The sequence below is a fragment of the Manis javanica genome, chromosome 5 (genome assembly GCF_040802235.1).
Source record: "Manis javanica isolate MJ-LG chromosome 5, MJ_LKY, whole genome shotgun sequence".
NCBI lineage: Eukaryota > Metazoa > Chordata > Mammalia > Pholidota > Manidae > Manis > Manis javanica.
The window spans coordinates 142,385,370-142,401,429 of NC_133160.1; the positions used below are offsets into that span (position 1 = coordinate 142,385,370).

The 16,060-nt window shown below is 41.6% G+C and overlaps 1 protein-coding gene across 11 annotated transcripts in view; it reads right to left on the reverse strand.

The window, feature by feature from the left end:
• Positions 1 to 16,060, reverse strand: part of FAM114A1 (family with sequence similarity 114 member A1) — a 111,341-nt gene that overhangs the window by 64,249 nt on the left and 31,032 nt on the right. For 10 of the 11 annotated variants that reach the window (XR_012131760.1, XR_012131761.1, XR_005057077.2 and 7 more), the window contains exons 4-7: positions 15,209 to 15,322; positions 14,982 to 15,088; positions 12,483 to 12,617; positions 7,086 to 7,238 (exon numbers count right to left, since the gene is read on the reverse strand). Coding sequence is in view for 8 of the 11 variants with exons in the window: in XM_073237735.1 (XP_073093836.1) it covers positions 7,086 to 7,238; positions 12,483 to 12,617; positions 14,982 to 15,088; positions 15,209 to 15,322 (509 nt within the window). In the remaining 3 variants the exon portion in view is untranslated. The remainder of the gene's footprint in view (positions 1 to 7,085; positions 7,239 to 12,482; positions 12,618 to 14,981; positions 15,089 to 15,208; positions 15,323 to 16,060) is intronic. The other variant, XM_037002659.2, reaches the window with a different exon arrangement.

The following is a 16,060-nucleotide window of genomic DNA, read 5'->3' on the forward strand; positions in this document are numbered from 1 at the left end:
TTTTCCAAGAGTTTAATGGTTTCGTGACTTACATTCAGGTCTTTGATCCATTTTGAGTTTACCTTTGTATATGGGGTTAGACAATGGTCCAGTTTCATTCTCCTACATGTAGCTGTCCAGTTTTGCCAGCACCATCTGTTGAAGAGACTGTCATTTTGCCATTGTATGTCCATGGCTCCTTTATCAAATATTAATTGACCATATATGTTTGGGTTAATTTCTGGGGTCTCTAATCTGTTCCACTGGTCTGTGGCTCTGTTCTTGTGCCAGTACCAAATTGTCTTGATTACTATGGCTTTGTAGTAGAGCTTGAAGTTGGGGAGTGAGATCCCCCCTACTTTATTCTTCTTTTTCAGGATTGCTTTGGCTATTCGGGGTCTTTGGTGTTTCCATATGAATTTTTGAATTATTTGTTCCAATTCATTGAAGAATGTTGCTGGTAATTTGAGAGGGATTGCATCAAATTTGTATATTGCTTTCGGCAGGATGGCCATTTTGACGATATTAATTCTTCCTAGCCATGAGCATGGGATGAGTTTCCATTTATTAGTGTCCCCTTTAATTTCTCTTAAGAGTGACTTGTAGTTTTCAGAGTATAAGTCTTTCACTTCCTTGGTTAGGTTTATTCCTAGGTATTTTATTCTTTTTGATGCAATGGTGAATGGAATTGTTTTCCTGATTTCTCTTTCTATTGATTCGTTGTTAGTGTATAGGAAAGCTACAGATTTCTGTGTGTTGATTTTGTATCCTGCAACTTTGCTGTATTCCGATATCAGTTCTAGTAGTTTTGGAGTGGAGTCTTTAGGGTTTTTTATGTACAGTATCATATCATCTGCAAATAGTGACAGTTTAACTTCTTCTTTACCAATCTGGATTCCTTGTATTTCTTTGTTTTGTCTGATTGCCGTGGCTAGGACCTCCAGTACTATGTTAAATAACAGTGGGGAGAGTGGGCATCCCTGTCTGGTTCCCGATCTCAGTGGAAATGCTTTCAGCTTCTCGCTGTTCAGTATAATGCTGGCTGTGGGTTTATCATATATGGCCTTTATTATGTTGAGGTACTTGCCCTCTATTCCCATTTTGCTGAGAGTTTTTATCATGAATGGATGTTGAATTTTGTCAAATGCTTTTTCAGCATCTATGGAGATGATCATGTGGTTTTTGTCTTTCTTTTTGTTGATGTGGTGGATGATGTTGATGGATTTTCGAATGTTGTACCATCCTTGCATCCCTGGGATGAACCCCACTTGGTCATGGTGTATGATCCTTTTGATATACTGTTGAATTCTGTTTGCTAATATTTTATTGAGTATTTTTGCATCTACGTTCATCAGGGATATTGGTCTGTAATTTTCTTTTTTGGTGGGGTCTTTGCCTGGTTTTGGTATTAGGGTGATGTTGGCTTCATAGAATGAGTTTGGGAGTATTCCCTCTTCTTCTATTTTGTGGAACACTTTAAGGAGAATGGGTATTATGTCTTCTCTGTGTGTCTGATAAAATTCCGAGGTAAATCCGTCCGGCCCCGGGGTTTTGTTCTTGGGTAGTTTTTTGATTACTGTTTCAATTTCTTTGCTTGTAATTGGTTTGTTTAACTTTTGTGTTTCTTCCTTGGTCAGTCTTGGGAGGTTGTATTTTTCTAGGAAGTTGTCCATTTCTTCTAGGTTTTCCAGCTTGTTGGCATATAGGTTTTCATAGTAGTCTTTAATAATTCTTTGTATTTCTGTGGAGTCTGTCGTGATTTTTCCATTCTCATTTCTGATTATGTTGATTTGTGTTGACTCTCTTTTTCTCTTAATAAGTTGGGCTAGAGGCTTATCTATTTTGTTTATTTTCTCAAAGAACCAGCTCTTGGTTTCGTTGATTTTTGCTATTGTTTTATTCTTCTCAATTTTGTTTATTTCTTCTCTGATCTTTATTATGTCCCTCCTTCTGCTGACTTTAGGCCTCATTTGTTCTTCTTTTTCCAGTTTTAATAATTGTGATGTTAGACTATTCATTTGGGATTGTTCTTCCTTCTTCAAGTGTGCCTGGATTGCTATATACTTTCCTCTTAAGACTGCTTTCGCTGCATCCCACAGAAGTTGGGGCTTAGTGTTGTTGTTGTCATTTGTTTCTATATATTCCTTGATCTCTATTTTGATTTGTTCATTGATCCATTGATTATTTAGTAGCATGTTGTTAAGCCTCCATGTGTTTGTGAGCCTTTTTGTTTTCTTTGTAGAATTTATTTCTACTTTCATACCTTTGTGGTCTGAAAAATTGGTTGGTAGAATTTCAATATTGTGGAATTTACTGAGGCTCTTTTTGTGAGCTAGTATGTGGTCTATTCTGGAGAATGTTCCATGTGCACTTGAGAAGAATGTATATCCTGTTGCTTTTGGATGTAAAGTTCTATAGATGTCTATTAGGTCCATCTGTTCTAGTGTGTTGTTCAGTGCCTGTGTGTCTTTACTTATTTTCTGCCCGGTGGATCTATCCTTTGGGGTGAGTGGTGTGTTGAAGTCTCCTACAATGAATGCATTGCAGTCTATTTCCCTCTTTAGTTCTGTTAGTATTTGCTTCACATATGCTGGTGCTCCTGTATTGGGTGCATATATATTTAGAATGGTTATATCCTCTTGTTGGACTAAGCCCTTTATCATTATGTAGTGGCCTTCTTTATCTCTTGTTACTTTCTTTGTTTTGAAGTCTATTTTGTCTGATATTAGTACTGCAACCCCTGCTTTCTTCTCACTGTTGTTTGCCTGAAATATGTTTTTCCATCCCTTGACTTTTAGTCTATGCTTATCTTTGGGTTTAAGGTGAGTTTCTTGTAAGCAGCATATAGATGGGTCTTGCTTTTTTATCCATTCTATTACTCTATGTCTTTTGATTGGTGCATTAAGTCCATTTACATTTAGGGTGACTATTGAAAGATATGTACTTATTGCCATTGCAGGCTTTAGATTCGTGGTTACCAAAGGTTCAAGGTTAGCTTCTTTAGTATCTTACTGCCTAACTTAGCTGGCTTATTGAGCTGTTATATACACTGTCTGGAGAGTCTTTTCTTCTCTCCCTTCTTATTCCTCCTCCTCCCTTCTTCATATGTTGTGTGTTTTGTTCTGTGCTCTTTTTAGGGGTGCTCCCATCTAGAGCAGTCCCTGTAGGATGCCCTGTAGAGGTGGTTTGTGGGAAGCAAATTCCCTCAGCTTTTGCTTGTCTGGGAATTGTTTGATCCCACCATCATATTTAAATGATAGTCGTGCTGGATACAGTATCCTTGGTTCAAGGCCCTTCTGTTTCATTGCATTAAGTATATCATGCCATTCTCTTCTGGCCTGTAGGGTTTCTGTTGAGAAGTCTGATGTTAGCCTGATTGGTTTTCCTTTATAGGTGACCTTTTTCTCTCTAGCTGCCTTTAAAACTCTTTCCTTGTCCTTGATCCTTGCCATTTTAATTATTATGTGTCTTGGTGTTGTCCTCCTTGGATCCTTTCTGTTGGGGGTTCTGTATAATTCCATGGTCTGTTCGATTATTTCCTCCCCCAGTTTGGGGAAGTTTTCAGCAATTATTTCTTCAAAGACCCTTTCTATCCCTTTTCCTCTTTCTTCCTCTTCTGGTATCCCTATAATACGAATGTTTTTCCTTTTGTATTGGTCACATATTTCTCTTAGTGTTGTTTCATTCCTGGAGATCCTTTTATCTCTCTCTATGTCAGCTTCTATACGTTCCTGTTCTCTGGCTTCTATTCCTTCAATGGCCTCTTGCATCTTATCCATTCTGCTTATAAATCCTTCCAGGGATTGTTTCACTTCTGTGATCTCTTTCCTGACATCTGTGATCTCCTTCCGGACTTCATCCCACTGCTCTTGCATTTTTCTCTGCATCTCATCCCACTGCTCTTGCATTTTTCTCTGCATCTCATCCCATTGCTCTTGCATTTTTTTCTGCATCTCTGTCAGCATGTTCATGATTTTTATTTTGAATTCTTTTTCAGGAGGACTAGTTAGGTCTGTCTCCTTCTCAGGTGTTGTCTCTGTGATCTTTGTCTGCCTGTAGTTTTGCCTTTTCATGGTGATAGAGATAGTCTGCAGAGCTGGTACAAGTGACCGCTGGAAGAGCTTCCCTTCTTGTTGGTTTGTAGCCTTTTCCTGGGAGAATAGCGACCTCTAGTGGCTTGTGCTGGGCAGCTGTGCGCAGACAGGGCTTCTGCTTCCTGCCCAGTTGCTTTGGGGTTTATCTCCACTGTTGCTGTGGGCTTGGCCTGGCTGGGGCTGTTCCTCCAAAATGGTGGAGCCCCGTTAGAGGGGGAGCGGCCAGGAGACTATTTATCTCCGTAAGGGGCCTCTGTGCTCCCTGCTGCCCAGGGGGTTAGAGTGCCCAGAGATCCCCAGATTCCCTGCTTCTGGTCTAAGTGACCTGTCCTGCCCCTTTAAGATTTCCAAAAAGCACTCTCCAAACCAAAACAACAACAGCAACAATGAGAGAGGGAACAGAAAGGAAAAAAAAAAGAAAAAACACGCGATTTTTTTTTTTTTTTTCCTCAGGTGCCGGTCCCAGGCACCCGCGCACTGGTCCTGCTGCCCTGTCTCCCTAGCACCAGGGTCCCTGTCCTTTCAAGGCTTCCAAAAAGCACCCACCCACCGGTCCCGCAGGGAAGGAACGCTCAATATTCTTTGTCCTCAGGCACTGGTCCCACGCACCCGCTCACCAGTCCTGCCGCCCTGCCTCCCTAGCACCGGGGTCCCTGTCCCTTCAAGGCTTCCAAAAAGCACTTGGCAAAAAGAGAGAAAAAAAAGGGGAAAAACGCGCGATTTCTTCCGTCCTCAGGTGCTGGTCTCAGGCACCCACCCACCGGTCCCACAGGGAAAAATGCGGGATATTCTTTGTCCTCAGGTGCCGGTCCCAGGCACCCGCTCACCAGTCCCGCCGCCCTGCCTCCCTAGCACCGGGGTCCCTGTCCCTTTTAGGCTTCCAAAAAGCACTCGCAGAAAAGAGAAAAAAAAAAGGGGAAAAACGCGCGATTTCCTCTGTCCTCAAGTGCCGGTCTCAGGCACCCGCCCACCGGTCCCGCAGGGAAAAACGGGGGATATTCTTTGTCCTCAGGCGCCGGTCCCAGCCACCCGCTCACCAGTCCCGCCACCGTGCCTCCCTAGCACTGGGGTCCCCGTCCCTTCAAGGCTTCCAAAAAGCGCTTGCCATAAAGAGAAAAAAAAACAGGGGAAAAACGCGCGACCTCCTCCGTCCTCAGGCACCGGTCTCAGGCACCCGCCCCCAGGTCTCGCAGGGAGAAACGCGGGATATTCTTTGTCCTCCGGCGCTGTTCCCAGGCACCTCCTCACCGGTCCCGCCACCCTGCCTCCCCAGCAACGGGGGCCCGTCCCTCTAAGGCTTCCAAAAAGCGCTCGCCAAAAAAAAAACTGCTCCGGTTTCTCTCCACCCGCCGGGAGCCGGGGGGAGGGGCGCTCGGGTCCCGCCGGGCTGGGGCTTGTATCTTACCCCCTTCACAAGGCGCTGGGTTCTTGCAGGTGTGGATGTGGTCTGGATGTTGTCCTGTGTCCTGTGGTCTCTATTTTAGGAAGATTTTTCTTTGTTATATTTTCATAGCTCTATGTGTTTTTGGGAGGAGATTTCCACTGCTCTACTCACGCCGCCATCTTGGCTCCCTTCAAGACCAGCTTTTATAGGGAAAAATCTGTGCTTCAGTCAAATACTATTTTCTATAGAACACCTTATCAGATGATCAGATTTTGATCCTGTGGGATCAATTTTACAGCTCTGTAAATTGTAAATAACTCATAGCAGTGCAAAATAATTCTTGTCTATAGACATGTAAATGAATTTTGTCCAGTGGACAATCTCCCCTTCTGTGCAAAATCCGGGTTTGTGTCCATTTGCACATTCATTTCAAAATAGCTTGACTTCACATAAATTTATGCTTTGGCTTTACCTTTGAATCAGTGATAACAATCTGTCTGGTTCCTTCATTTAATTAATGATCTAAATAAAAATTTTTACTTGTGTTCATTGAGTATCTGTCTAAGAGTCATGATTTTGCTTTTTAAAAAAATTATCTTTCAACAGTTTAAACACAAGACTGTCACAGATGGCTCCTGATAACAAAAAGGAAAGAAACACATGTAGAAATATATAAGTCAGCAATGCAGAGGTGGGGTGTCTCCAGCCTGTTGGTTCTTGGCTGCTTGTGGTGTGGTGGGGGTCATGTTTCCCCTCTTAGATGGGCATCAAGAATGTCTCAACTTCCTCAAAGTCCAGGTATGAGAGGTTATGGCGTGGAGACAGTAAAAAATCACTTCTCCATTCTAAGGTTCACTTCTAAGTTCATCTTCCTGGCAGTCACTAGGATTGCCCAGAGGCCCTCACAGGAAGTCCAGAGGGCATGGTTCTTGGCCTCCACTGCAACAATACCCCAGGGACAGTGAGCCTGACAGTCACACAAAAGGGCTGTATGTAAAAATCATCAACCCCTGCTGATTTCTTCTATTCAAGTTTTGTTTCCTGGGATCACAGTGGGGGAGGGGGGAAAGTGAATGTGCAGGGCTGTTAGGTAATTCGTAGGTTGCTTTGAGGACCATTCTCAAAAGGAACTTTGACCCCCTGCAAAATAATCCTGCCCTTTGTGGCTCAGGTATTCTAACAAATGAGTGGATAAATAATTATACAGCCCATTAAACTAAATGTGTTAAAACCCTGTAGTATGGAAGAAACCTCAGCTGATTGCTTTCATTGGGTAGGAATGAAGATGAGGCCTGGTAGGGCATCTCTGATCTGGGCACTATGTCACAGGAACAGCAGCCCGACAGTCAAGTTTTAGGCAGCTTTTTGCACCATGAGGTGGGGGTAGTGACGACTTTTACTGTGCTGGCCCTCTTGGGGCTGAGGAGGGGTAATAGCTTAGCCCATGACAGAGAAGAAATAATCTGGAACATGAGGTGGTTATCAGGCTGTAAAGTATTCATGACCTTAGCACAATAATCATGCGGCTCTAGAAATGAGATATTTTAAAGCAGATTTTCCCAGTTTCTTTTCTGTGTAAGAAAGCACATTAGCGAATGTGTTGTTTCAAATGACTGGAGCAGACGTACCTTACTTTCACTTTCATTGGACAGAATTTCCAGCGCTTCCAGGTGTGACAAGCCTTGATATTCATCAAACAGCATTCCGTAGTGTGCAGTCCTCTTGGCCGGAAGCTGCTGTGCCAGTCTCTGCTTCTCTCTCTCCTTGGCTTCCCTTAACATCTGCAGAAACACACAATGTTTGAACACTAGGTCTAAGCTTGAAAGCCTCATTTGCTGCCTAAGATGTGGGGCAGGTGACAATTGTCATTTGTGAAGAATAGGTTTTAATCACTTGGAAATTTCTTTAAAAATGATGTTTTGTGGTGTGGGGGGATCATGGGGAAGACAGTGTAGCACAGAGAAGACAAGTAGTGACTTCGTGGCATCTTACTACACTGATGGACAATGACTGCAATGTGGTATGAGCGGGGACTCGATAATGTGGGTGAATGCAGTAACCACATTGTTTTTCATATGAAACCTTCATAAGAATGTATACCAATGATACCTTAATAAAAAATATCAATTAAAAAAATCAATTAAAAAATGAGAAAATGTTCATCAAAACGTTAATAAATTCTGGTATATCCATATTGTTGAGTACTCCTACTACTAAGCAATACAAAAGGATAAACGACTGAGACATGCAGCAACATGGATGAATCTCAAAAGCACTATGCTATGTGAAAGAAGCCAAAACAAAAACAACTCATTGTATGATTTTGTTCACACAAAATTCTAGAAAAACCAAAACTAGTGACAGAAAGCAGGTCAGTGGTTACCAGGGGCTGCAAATGGGAGAGAGGATTAATATAATAAGCATAAGGAAACTTTCTGAGGTGATGGAAATGTTCTATATCTAGATTCTAGTGATGAATACACAACTGTACATATTGACAAAATACATTAAACTGTACTCTTAAAAAAAAGATGTCATATATTCTTTTTGGCAGATGCCTAATCGATAACCTTGGCTGGAAATATAGAAAACCAAACCAATCCACTGGAATAGAACAATGATTTTTTTCATGCACCCATCATACTCACTCAATTAATTAAATTAGCATTAGCTGCTGAACAAATAAATCCTACAATTTTGGTCTGACAAAATAAAATTTTATTTCTACTCAAAAAAAACAAAAAAGATGTTTTGGATTGATTCCATGGACAGTTCTTATGTAATATTCCACTATGAATTTTAGTTTTTTACATATGTGATAAGACAAAGCCAAAATTTGATGCCTGGGAATAGCAGAGGAAAGAAGCAAAACCAAAGCTGAACGGTGGTCTCCAACTGAAGCGTTTTCAACATGCGATTTTCTTATTTTCTAAAATGTCCAAATCTTCTATAATGAGTAAATTTATGTACACTGGGAAAGTTTTAACTGTTATGACAGGATTAACTGCAAATTCTGTCCTTGAGCAAACTTCAAAGCCAAACTTTGCTTAGACAGCAGGGCAGTCTAGGATGTTCCCACACCATCTTCTCTTCCAATCCTCCTCATGTGTTGAATTTGCACCTTGGTCTGCTGGCTCTCCCAGCCTTCTTACCCCTCCGCACATCTATTTTTCTCTCATGTAGGCACTACAGCTAACAAAATCCTCGCACTGCTTCGGGGAGAACCTAGACTGATCCACACGCTGACTGGTCTCCCTGCCGTGGCCCTCCTCTCTACCCAGTCTATTTTTCAGCATACTCACTGGAGTGATGCTTTTAAAGTGAGATCTTGTCACCCCTCTCTTCAAAACGCTGCAATGATTTCCCTGTTTCACTAACAGTAAAGCCCAACGGCCTTCCAAATGCCCTCTGTGACCTGCCCTCCCTGCTCCTCATCACCAGTCTGGCCTCTTCATCACTAACTCCCATCCTGGCTTACTCCTTCCTCTCCTACCACATACTAGCCTTGTGACTTCTCCTTCATAGCAGATGCTTCTGCCTCAGGGCCTTTGCACATGCTGCCTTCTGCATGGAATGTGCTTCACCCCAATGTCTGCATGGTCGAGCCCCTCATCTCCTTCAAGTATTTGCTCAAATGTTATCATCTCCATAAGACCATCCCACCCACCCAATTTAATACTTAACCTGTCCCTCACTCCCACATTCCTGATTATCTTCTTCCTTCCCTTTTTTTGTTTTTCCTGCACAGCACTCATCATCTTCTAAAATACTAAGTAATGTTGATTCTTTCTTTCCTCACTGGAAAGAAAACTTAAGGACAGGGATTTTTATCCATTTTGGTTACTACTGTATTTCAAGTGCTTGGAAAGGTGCCTGGCATAGAGCGGACATTCAAAGTGCATTTGTGGAATGAATGAATAGATGAATGCATGAGTGAAAAACTGCTGTTCAGAAGGAGATTAAAGTTGGTAGTGCCGTGGTGATGATGTGAATTATAGGTGACACCCAAGTATGCCCTAGAATGTTGTGTACCACACGTTTTGGATGTGTTTCAGGTGCGTAATTAAAATAGATGCTGCAGATGGCAAAGTGTGGATTCATTGACGATAAATTTCTATGAACATTGCTACTTAAATTTTAGCAGTAGATTGCATGCAGATGTGATAAGATTTGTGAAGGAGGTGCAAAACTACAGTAATCTGGGCAACTGACAAGGTCCAGTTCTTCATTTTACAGGTGTATAAACCTAAGCTCAGGAAGCCATAGAGTTAGCCATTTTCTGGACCTGGTTATATTTTTCCCCACATTATCACCCTCTTAACTAAAATCAAATTTATATATACATATATTTATACATGTATATATACACACATATATGTTTATATGTATGTATGTGTGTATATATAATATATTTTATATGTATGTATGTGTGTATATATAATATATGGAATATACATACTGATAAGGAAAGATTTTGAGATGTCTTAAAATTAAGTGACACAAAGGCTGGAGAATGGGGGAGAGAGACAAGGGAAGGTAATCAGCCAATAGTTGTGGGCCATAGCTAATCAAAACTCTTGTGTTCCTGGATGAAGTCATTTCAACAATCATCTATAAGGTTCTCAGAATCACTGAAACCTTCCTGAGCGTGAAGAGTGCCTGACCATCATCAACAAGCATTTCACAGCCTTCTCTCTGGACCAACCATGTATCCCCAGACTCTCCTTGCTTCAAGTTAACCCACCTTATCTGCAGCCAATGTGAATTTAGAGAACTTCCTTTCCTTGAAATGCCTCACAAATGTGCCCTACTTCTTGTGTCCGGAGGACAAATTGTTTCTGTGAACTGGCTTTGCTACTGGTGAAGCACAACTTCCTGTCCCAGGGCTGACAGCTTGTTGCTGCAGCTGCAAAGGCTCAATAAGTCATTTAAGATCTCTTGGTCTCCAGAGGTTTTGATTTGTCTGTCTTTATACATACATATATATATAATCTTGTGGCAAAGATATTCCTATGTGCTCACCAGGTAGCCTTTTCCTCCTAGACACGTAGCTGAACTGTATTTCTCAGCCTCCCCACCCCACTCTACGAATTGAATTAGGTGGACTTCTGTGATACATTTTGGCCAGAGGAATGAGGATACAGGTGATGTGTGACATTTCCAGGGCTAGTCTTAAAATTGTCCCACATGGCCCTCTGCATCTTTTCTTCCCCTTTCCATGCGGAAGTAAAGGATTTCAGACTGGCAGAGCCACAAGCTGTGGGCTCAGGAGAGAGCCCGAACAGGACACTCGCACTGCAGGTGTGAAAGATATTTTTGTTGTAAGCTGCAATGATACTGGGGTTGGGGTTTTTTATTTTTGTTTTGTTTGGTTTTCTTTCTTTCTTTATTTTTACAACATGTAGCATTAATTACCTGGTTAATACAAATCTTTTTAAAGACCAGCAGCTTGGTGGTTTGGATGATCTTGCCAAGTCCCTACCTGGGTTATAATATCAGCATGGCTATGTGCGGGTTATTCAGAAAGAGACAGACGAACAGCTTAAGACCAAAGGTCTTCAGGAAGGGTCACTGACATGTTGTCAATGATGGCTCCTTCCTGGCTTCCCAGCCCTGTGCCAGGAGGAGCTATGCTCGCTCTGCCTGTGAAAGTTACAAAATCCACTGCTGCATCAGCCCCTCCACATTTGTTGCATAAAGGGCACAGAGACCCAGTGTATCAGACTCTTAAGAAGGAAGAGGATAAGGGACATGCTTACACTGTAGGGTATGAGCTGGGCATGTGCCATCTGAAAAAGCAAGTTCAGTATTAGAGTTTTGTACTTGGAAAACAAGATAAATATTATTTTTAATTTTCTTGACTACTGTAAGTAAGCCAAACATAGATTGATACCATATTTCTCAAAGAGGGTTGGAAAACTTCACAGATGAAAGTGTGAGAGAAGCCCATCCTTAAGCTGTTCATCTGTCTGCAGATATAGCAGAAATATAAATTAAAATTTTAATGAGATATCATTTCCACCTATTATATTGACACGAAATAATGGCAACAATAGCTAACATTCCTGAATGCTTACTAGAAGTCAGTTTCTATTCTAACTCATTTAATCCTCACAACAAAGCTGTTGGTAGGTACTGATGTTACCCACAATGTACAGATGAGTAAACTGAGGCATAGAAGGGTTAATACCCTGCTCAGTGGCATGCAGCTACAAAGTGGCAGAGCTGGAATACATGCAATGGGCTGAATACCTGTGCTCCCCGCCCCTCCCAAATTCATGTGTTGAAAGCTAACCCCCAATGTTATGGTATTTGGAGGTGGGGGACTTTGGGAGGTGATTAGGTCAGGAAGGGGGAGCCTGCATAATGAGGTTAGTGCCCTTATTCAAGAGACTCTGGAGAGCTCCCTTGCTCCATCCACTGTGTGAGGATGCGCAGAGAAGATAGCTTTCTGTGAATCAAGAAGTGGGCTCTCAGCAGACAATGAATCTGGCACCTTGATCTTGGACTTCCCAGTCTATGGAACTATGAGAAGTAAATGCTTGTTGCTTAAAGGCCACCCAGGCTATGGTATTCTGTTATAACAACCTGAATGGACTAAGACAAATGGCATAAATAGGATAATCTTCAGAAATTCCTGAAGCAAATAAAGCAAAGGCACAAACGAGTGTGATTAGTGTGCTGCCATTTGGTCAAAAAGTATACATGTATAATATGTGTGTGTGTCTAAGTGTAGCCACATACATCCATCTACATTAGCTATTATATCCATATCTATACACCTCTGTTTATATCTAAATGGTCATTCTGATAGACTCCGTAAGAAGCTGTTAATAGTGGTTGTCTTCCATGAGGAACTAAGTGGCTGGAGAAAGGTGTATTAGACACTCAATTATTTTCATCCAACTATTTTGTGTCATTTGAATTTGAAGCATGTGCTTTAAAGTATCTATTAGAAAAGGTAAATAAAAACGTATTTACTTTATTGACCGAAAAAAAATAATTGCAAAAGTGTATAATCCCACCTGAGATAAGGAAACAGTTCTCTCCATGAGTGTCTTGGTCCGCTTAAAACCTGGGTCACTTTCCGCAAGGACATTCATGGTTTTTTTGCCGATGAATTCCAAAGCATCAAGGCCTCCAGTTAGGACACTTTTACCCTGCAGATGAGGTAATTGCATGAGATTAGACTTTTGATTTTGCTGTTGTGCAGCAGTTAGCAGCTCTAGAGGGAGCTATTTTCAAATATTAAAATCAATACAGAGTCACAATCTTTTCTCATCAGGAGATTTATCATTTAGTTAATCCTATTTTCTTTTCCTTGGAAAAGCATATGTCATTTAATTTGTAGGACATACAATGTTATTAAAAAAGGATGCTTGGAAAAACCAAAGCAATGTTTGGGATTAATTTTACTGGCTTGGTGCATATGAATAGATATGTATCTAAGACATAAAATTAATAGGGAACCCAATTGCTATTTTCATTTGAAAAAATGTTAACCCGAATAACAGAATTATTTGGAGCAGTCTATTAACATGTCAAATACTTTTGCCAATTTACAGGTTTCTTTAATCCAGGGTGCTGGAGTGTAGAATCCTCAGGCTGTTTCTGATGGCTCTTGCATACTTTCAGAAACTAGCAATGACTGCCTATAATTAGTATATTCATGAAGTAAGACAGGTTGCTTTCCATATACTACTGTTCTATTTAGAAACTGTTCTATTGTACAGTTATTGCCCTGCAAATCCCTTTGCCAGGCATTGTTTTCCTTTAAAAAAAGTTCAAATCACCAAGATTTATTCACATAATCTGTTCATATATACAGCACCACTTGCATTTCTGCCACATTGCAAAATATGTACACATACTCCAACGAATGGTATGCATAAATTGGTTTCTTTCTCCCTTACATGAATTTACATACATTATATTTTATTATATTATTACCTATATGCATTTCCCAATCTACATAATACTGCTTCAATAGCAATATTTGATTTCACTGAATTAATACTCTTTATTAGTCATTTCCATCTTGGACCTTTTTTTTTGGATTTGGGAAGCAATTGATAATCACACTATAAAAAAAGATTTTAAGATACACATACTTTGGGAGAACAATGGGATATCAGCAATTCACACTTTTGTCTAGTGGGATTTATTTTCTCCTAACATCCTATGATGCATTACTTCAGTAGAGAATAAAATGGGACACAGGGGCTCTGAGTAAGGGCAGACCTGGAAGGGGGTGCCTTGAGCTTGGGAAAGGGAGTACCATGAGGGTGGAGAGGACACAGAGAGAAACCGGAGGATGCTGAAGACCAACTCCCAGTGCCCTGCCCGGCTGCTCAGGGAGACCATGACTTCATTTCTTATCCCAGAGATATTGAAAGAGCTCCTTCCCATCACAGCCCCACAAACTCACCCCTCATACTGGGTTTGTATTGCCATTTGACTCCTCAAAAATATTTGCTGCTCCTCCTTCCTTCTACTTAGTCTAGAGGTCCTCAAGTAGCCAGGCAAGGAGGAATCATTTTCAATTTCTGTATGCCCTAACGCCAGAGTCTGGGTGCATTCCCAGACCCCTCTTCTTCCCATATTGTACTCTCTTTGCCTGTTGTGTTGTCTCTGTCTTTCCGGATATTGTGTTTTCTAGTTTGTCAGTATATACCCAGCGCCTAGCATGGCTCCTGGCACACAGTAAGGGCTATGTACGAGGATAGCCCTGGGTATTAAAAAAAAAGCAAACAAACCATTTTTGTTTATTTAAGGATTAAATGAATAAATTGGACATGAACCATATTTCTAGAAAAACCAGCTCATTGGTTTCACATAGAAGAAAATAAACTTTTCTTCCTGACTCTAAAGACCGGCAAGCTGCCTCCTCTCAGGTGGGGTGCCTCCCCTTTTTTTATTATTCATCAGTGTTTTGTTGCCAGTAACAAGGTTCTCGAAAAGGCAGGCAGGGACTGGGTGGGGGTGGGGCAGTGCATAACAGGGTTTTTCAAGGAAGTGGGAGAGTGGGAATTGGGAGGTAGGGAGCAGAAGAATGTTGGTCTTAAGTTATCTGGAGACACTTCAGAAACATTCTGGGGATGTTATTCCTGACTCCTTGCCAGCATTTTTTAAATTTGAATGGCTTTATAATTTTTCAAATGGAAGGTTAAGAGACACAGACCATCTAGGAAAAACAGCGGTCTCAGCCCTGTGAAAGAGCCCTCCCTCTGCCCCAACCAGGGGCTGTCCTTGTCACAGTTGGAAAGGACACTGTTACAACAGACTGAAAAATGTTCCTTCTAAGCAACTCCTTTCTACTAAACATAAAATATATTTCATTTTTCCTTATTATTTTGGTGCCAGGGTTACACCTACTCTGCAGGAGAAAGCATAACAAAACCATAACCCAAGTTATGAACAAGGCTATGTTTTCTCTGATGTATCTAGGTCACTGGTAAGTGGAGATTTCCAGAGAAGGAGCTGGAAGACACTAGGGAAATCAGAGGAAGCCGCTAATGACTTACTGTGTTTTGCACCACGTTGGTGATGGCTGACAGCATGCCCTGAGAGCCTGACGAAGGAGAAGTGGATGGGCTTTCTGTGGGGCTCTGATCTGTGGGCACATCAGCTACTAGAGAGAAAAACATCCTTTTAGAGTTAGTTTTGTGGATCTGAATTTTGGGATCTATTTGTGTACATAGTATTACACAGTCCAAGTCCAAGGAGCCCCCAAAACAAATACACCACTCACTTTGAGGGTCTCCATTTTCGGTATCAGGTTGGGCCCCTTCAGAGGAGCCGGAATTCACACTGTGAATCCGTAGTGTGGCTCCTGCTTTTTCCTTGACTGCTGTCAATCCATGACCTTTAGGAAATAAAACCAGGGTTCCTAAGTACAACAGAAATCCATGATCTGCAAACTCTGTAGCTTATCTTGCAGAGTTGTTCAAGCTGTAGGTGTGCATCCCAGTTGTAAGAGAGCCTAGTAGTTGAAAGCATAGACTTCGCAATCCCTCGGATGTGGGATCACATGTCCAGCTTGAGCTCAGCTTTGCCACTGCCTAGCTGGGTGGCCTTGGAGAAGTCACCTTACCACCCCATGACTCAGCTTCTTCACTGGGTTGTTGTGAGGTGCAAATGAGATAAACATATGTCAAGTGCTCCAGATGTACTGTTACTCCTGTTTGCTTCTCACACTAGCAATAATATTCAAGGTATTATCTGTGAATAGTGTCTGTCCCTGCTTTACCCTCTTCCCTCTTCTCTACGCTCCTTGAGACAGGTACACAACATTCATTTTTATTAATTCCTGGCAGTTCTAGCCTATTGCAGATGCTCAATGAATATTTGTTGAATTGAAAATTGAAATCAGGTGAGCCTCAACATGCCCTTTCAAGGTGTTAGTCATTCCTCTAGTATGAAGAGTGCAGGGTCTTGAGCTGATGTGTCAAAATCAAAAGGCAGGTCAGTGGGAAAACCAGGAATGGTGCCCAACAGCTCTGACAGCTGTTTTAAGCAGTTCCAGACACAAGCTATGAAGTAGTTAGTGGGATGAAGGGCACTGGTTTTACTCCATATAAGCAGGGACAATACCCATATTCCC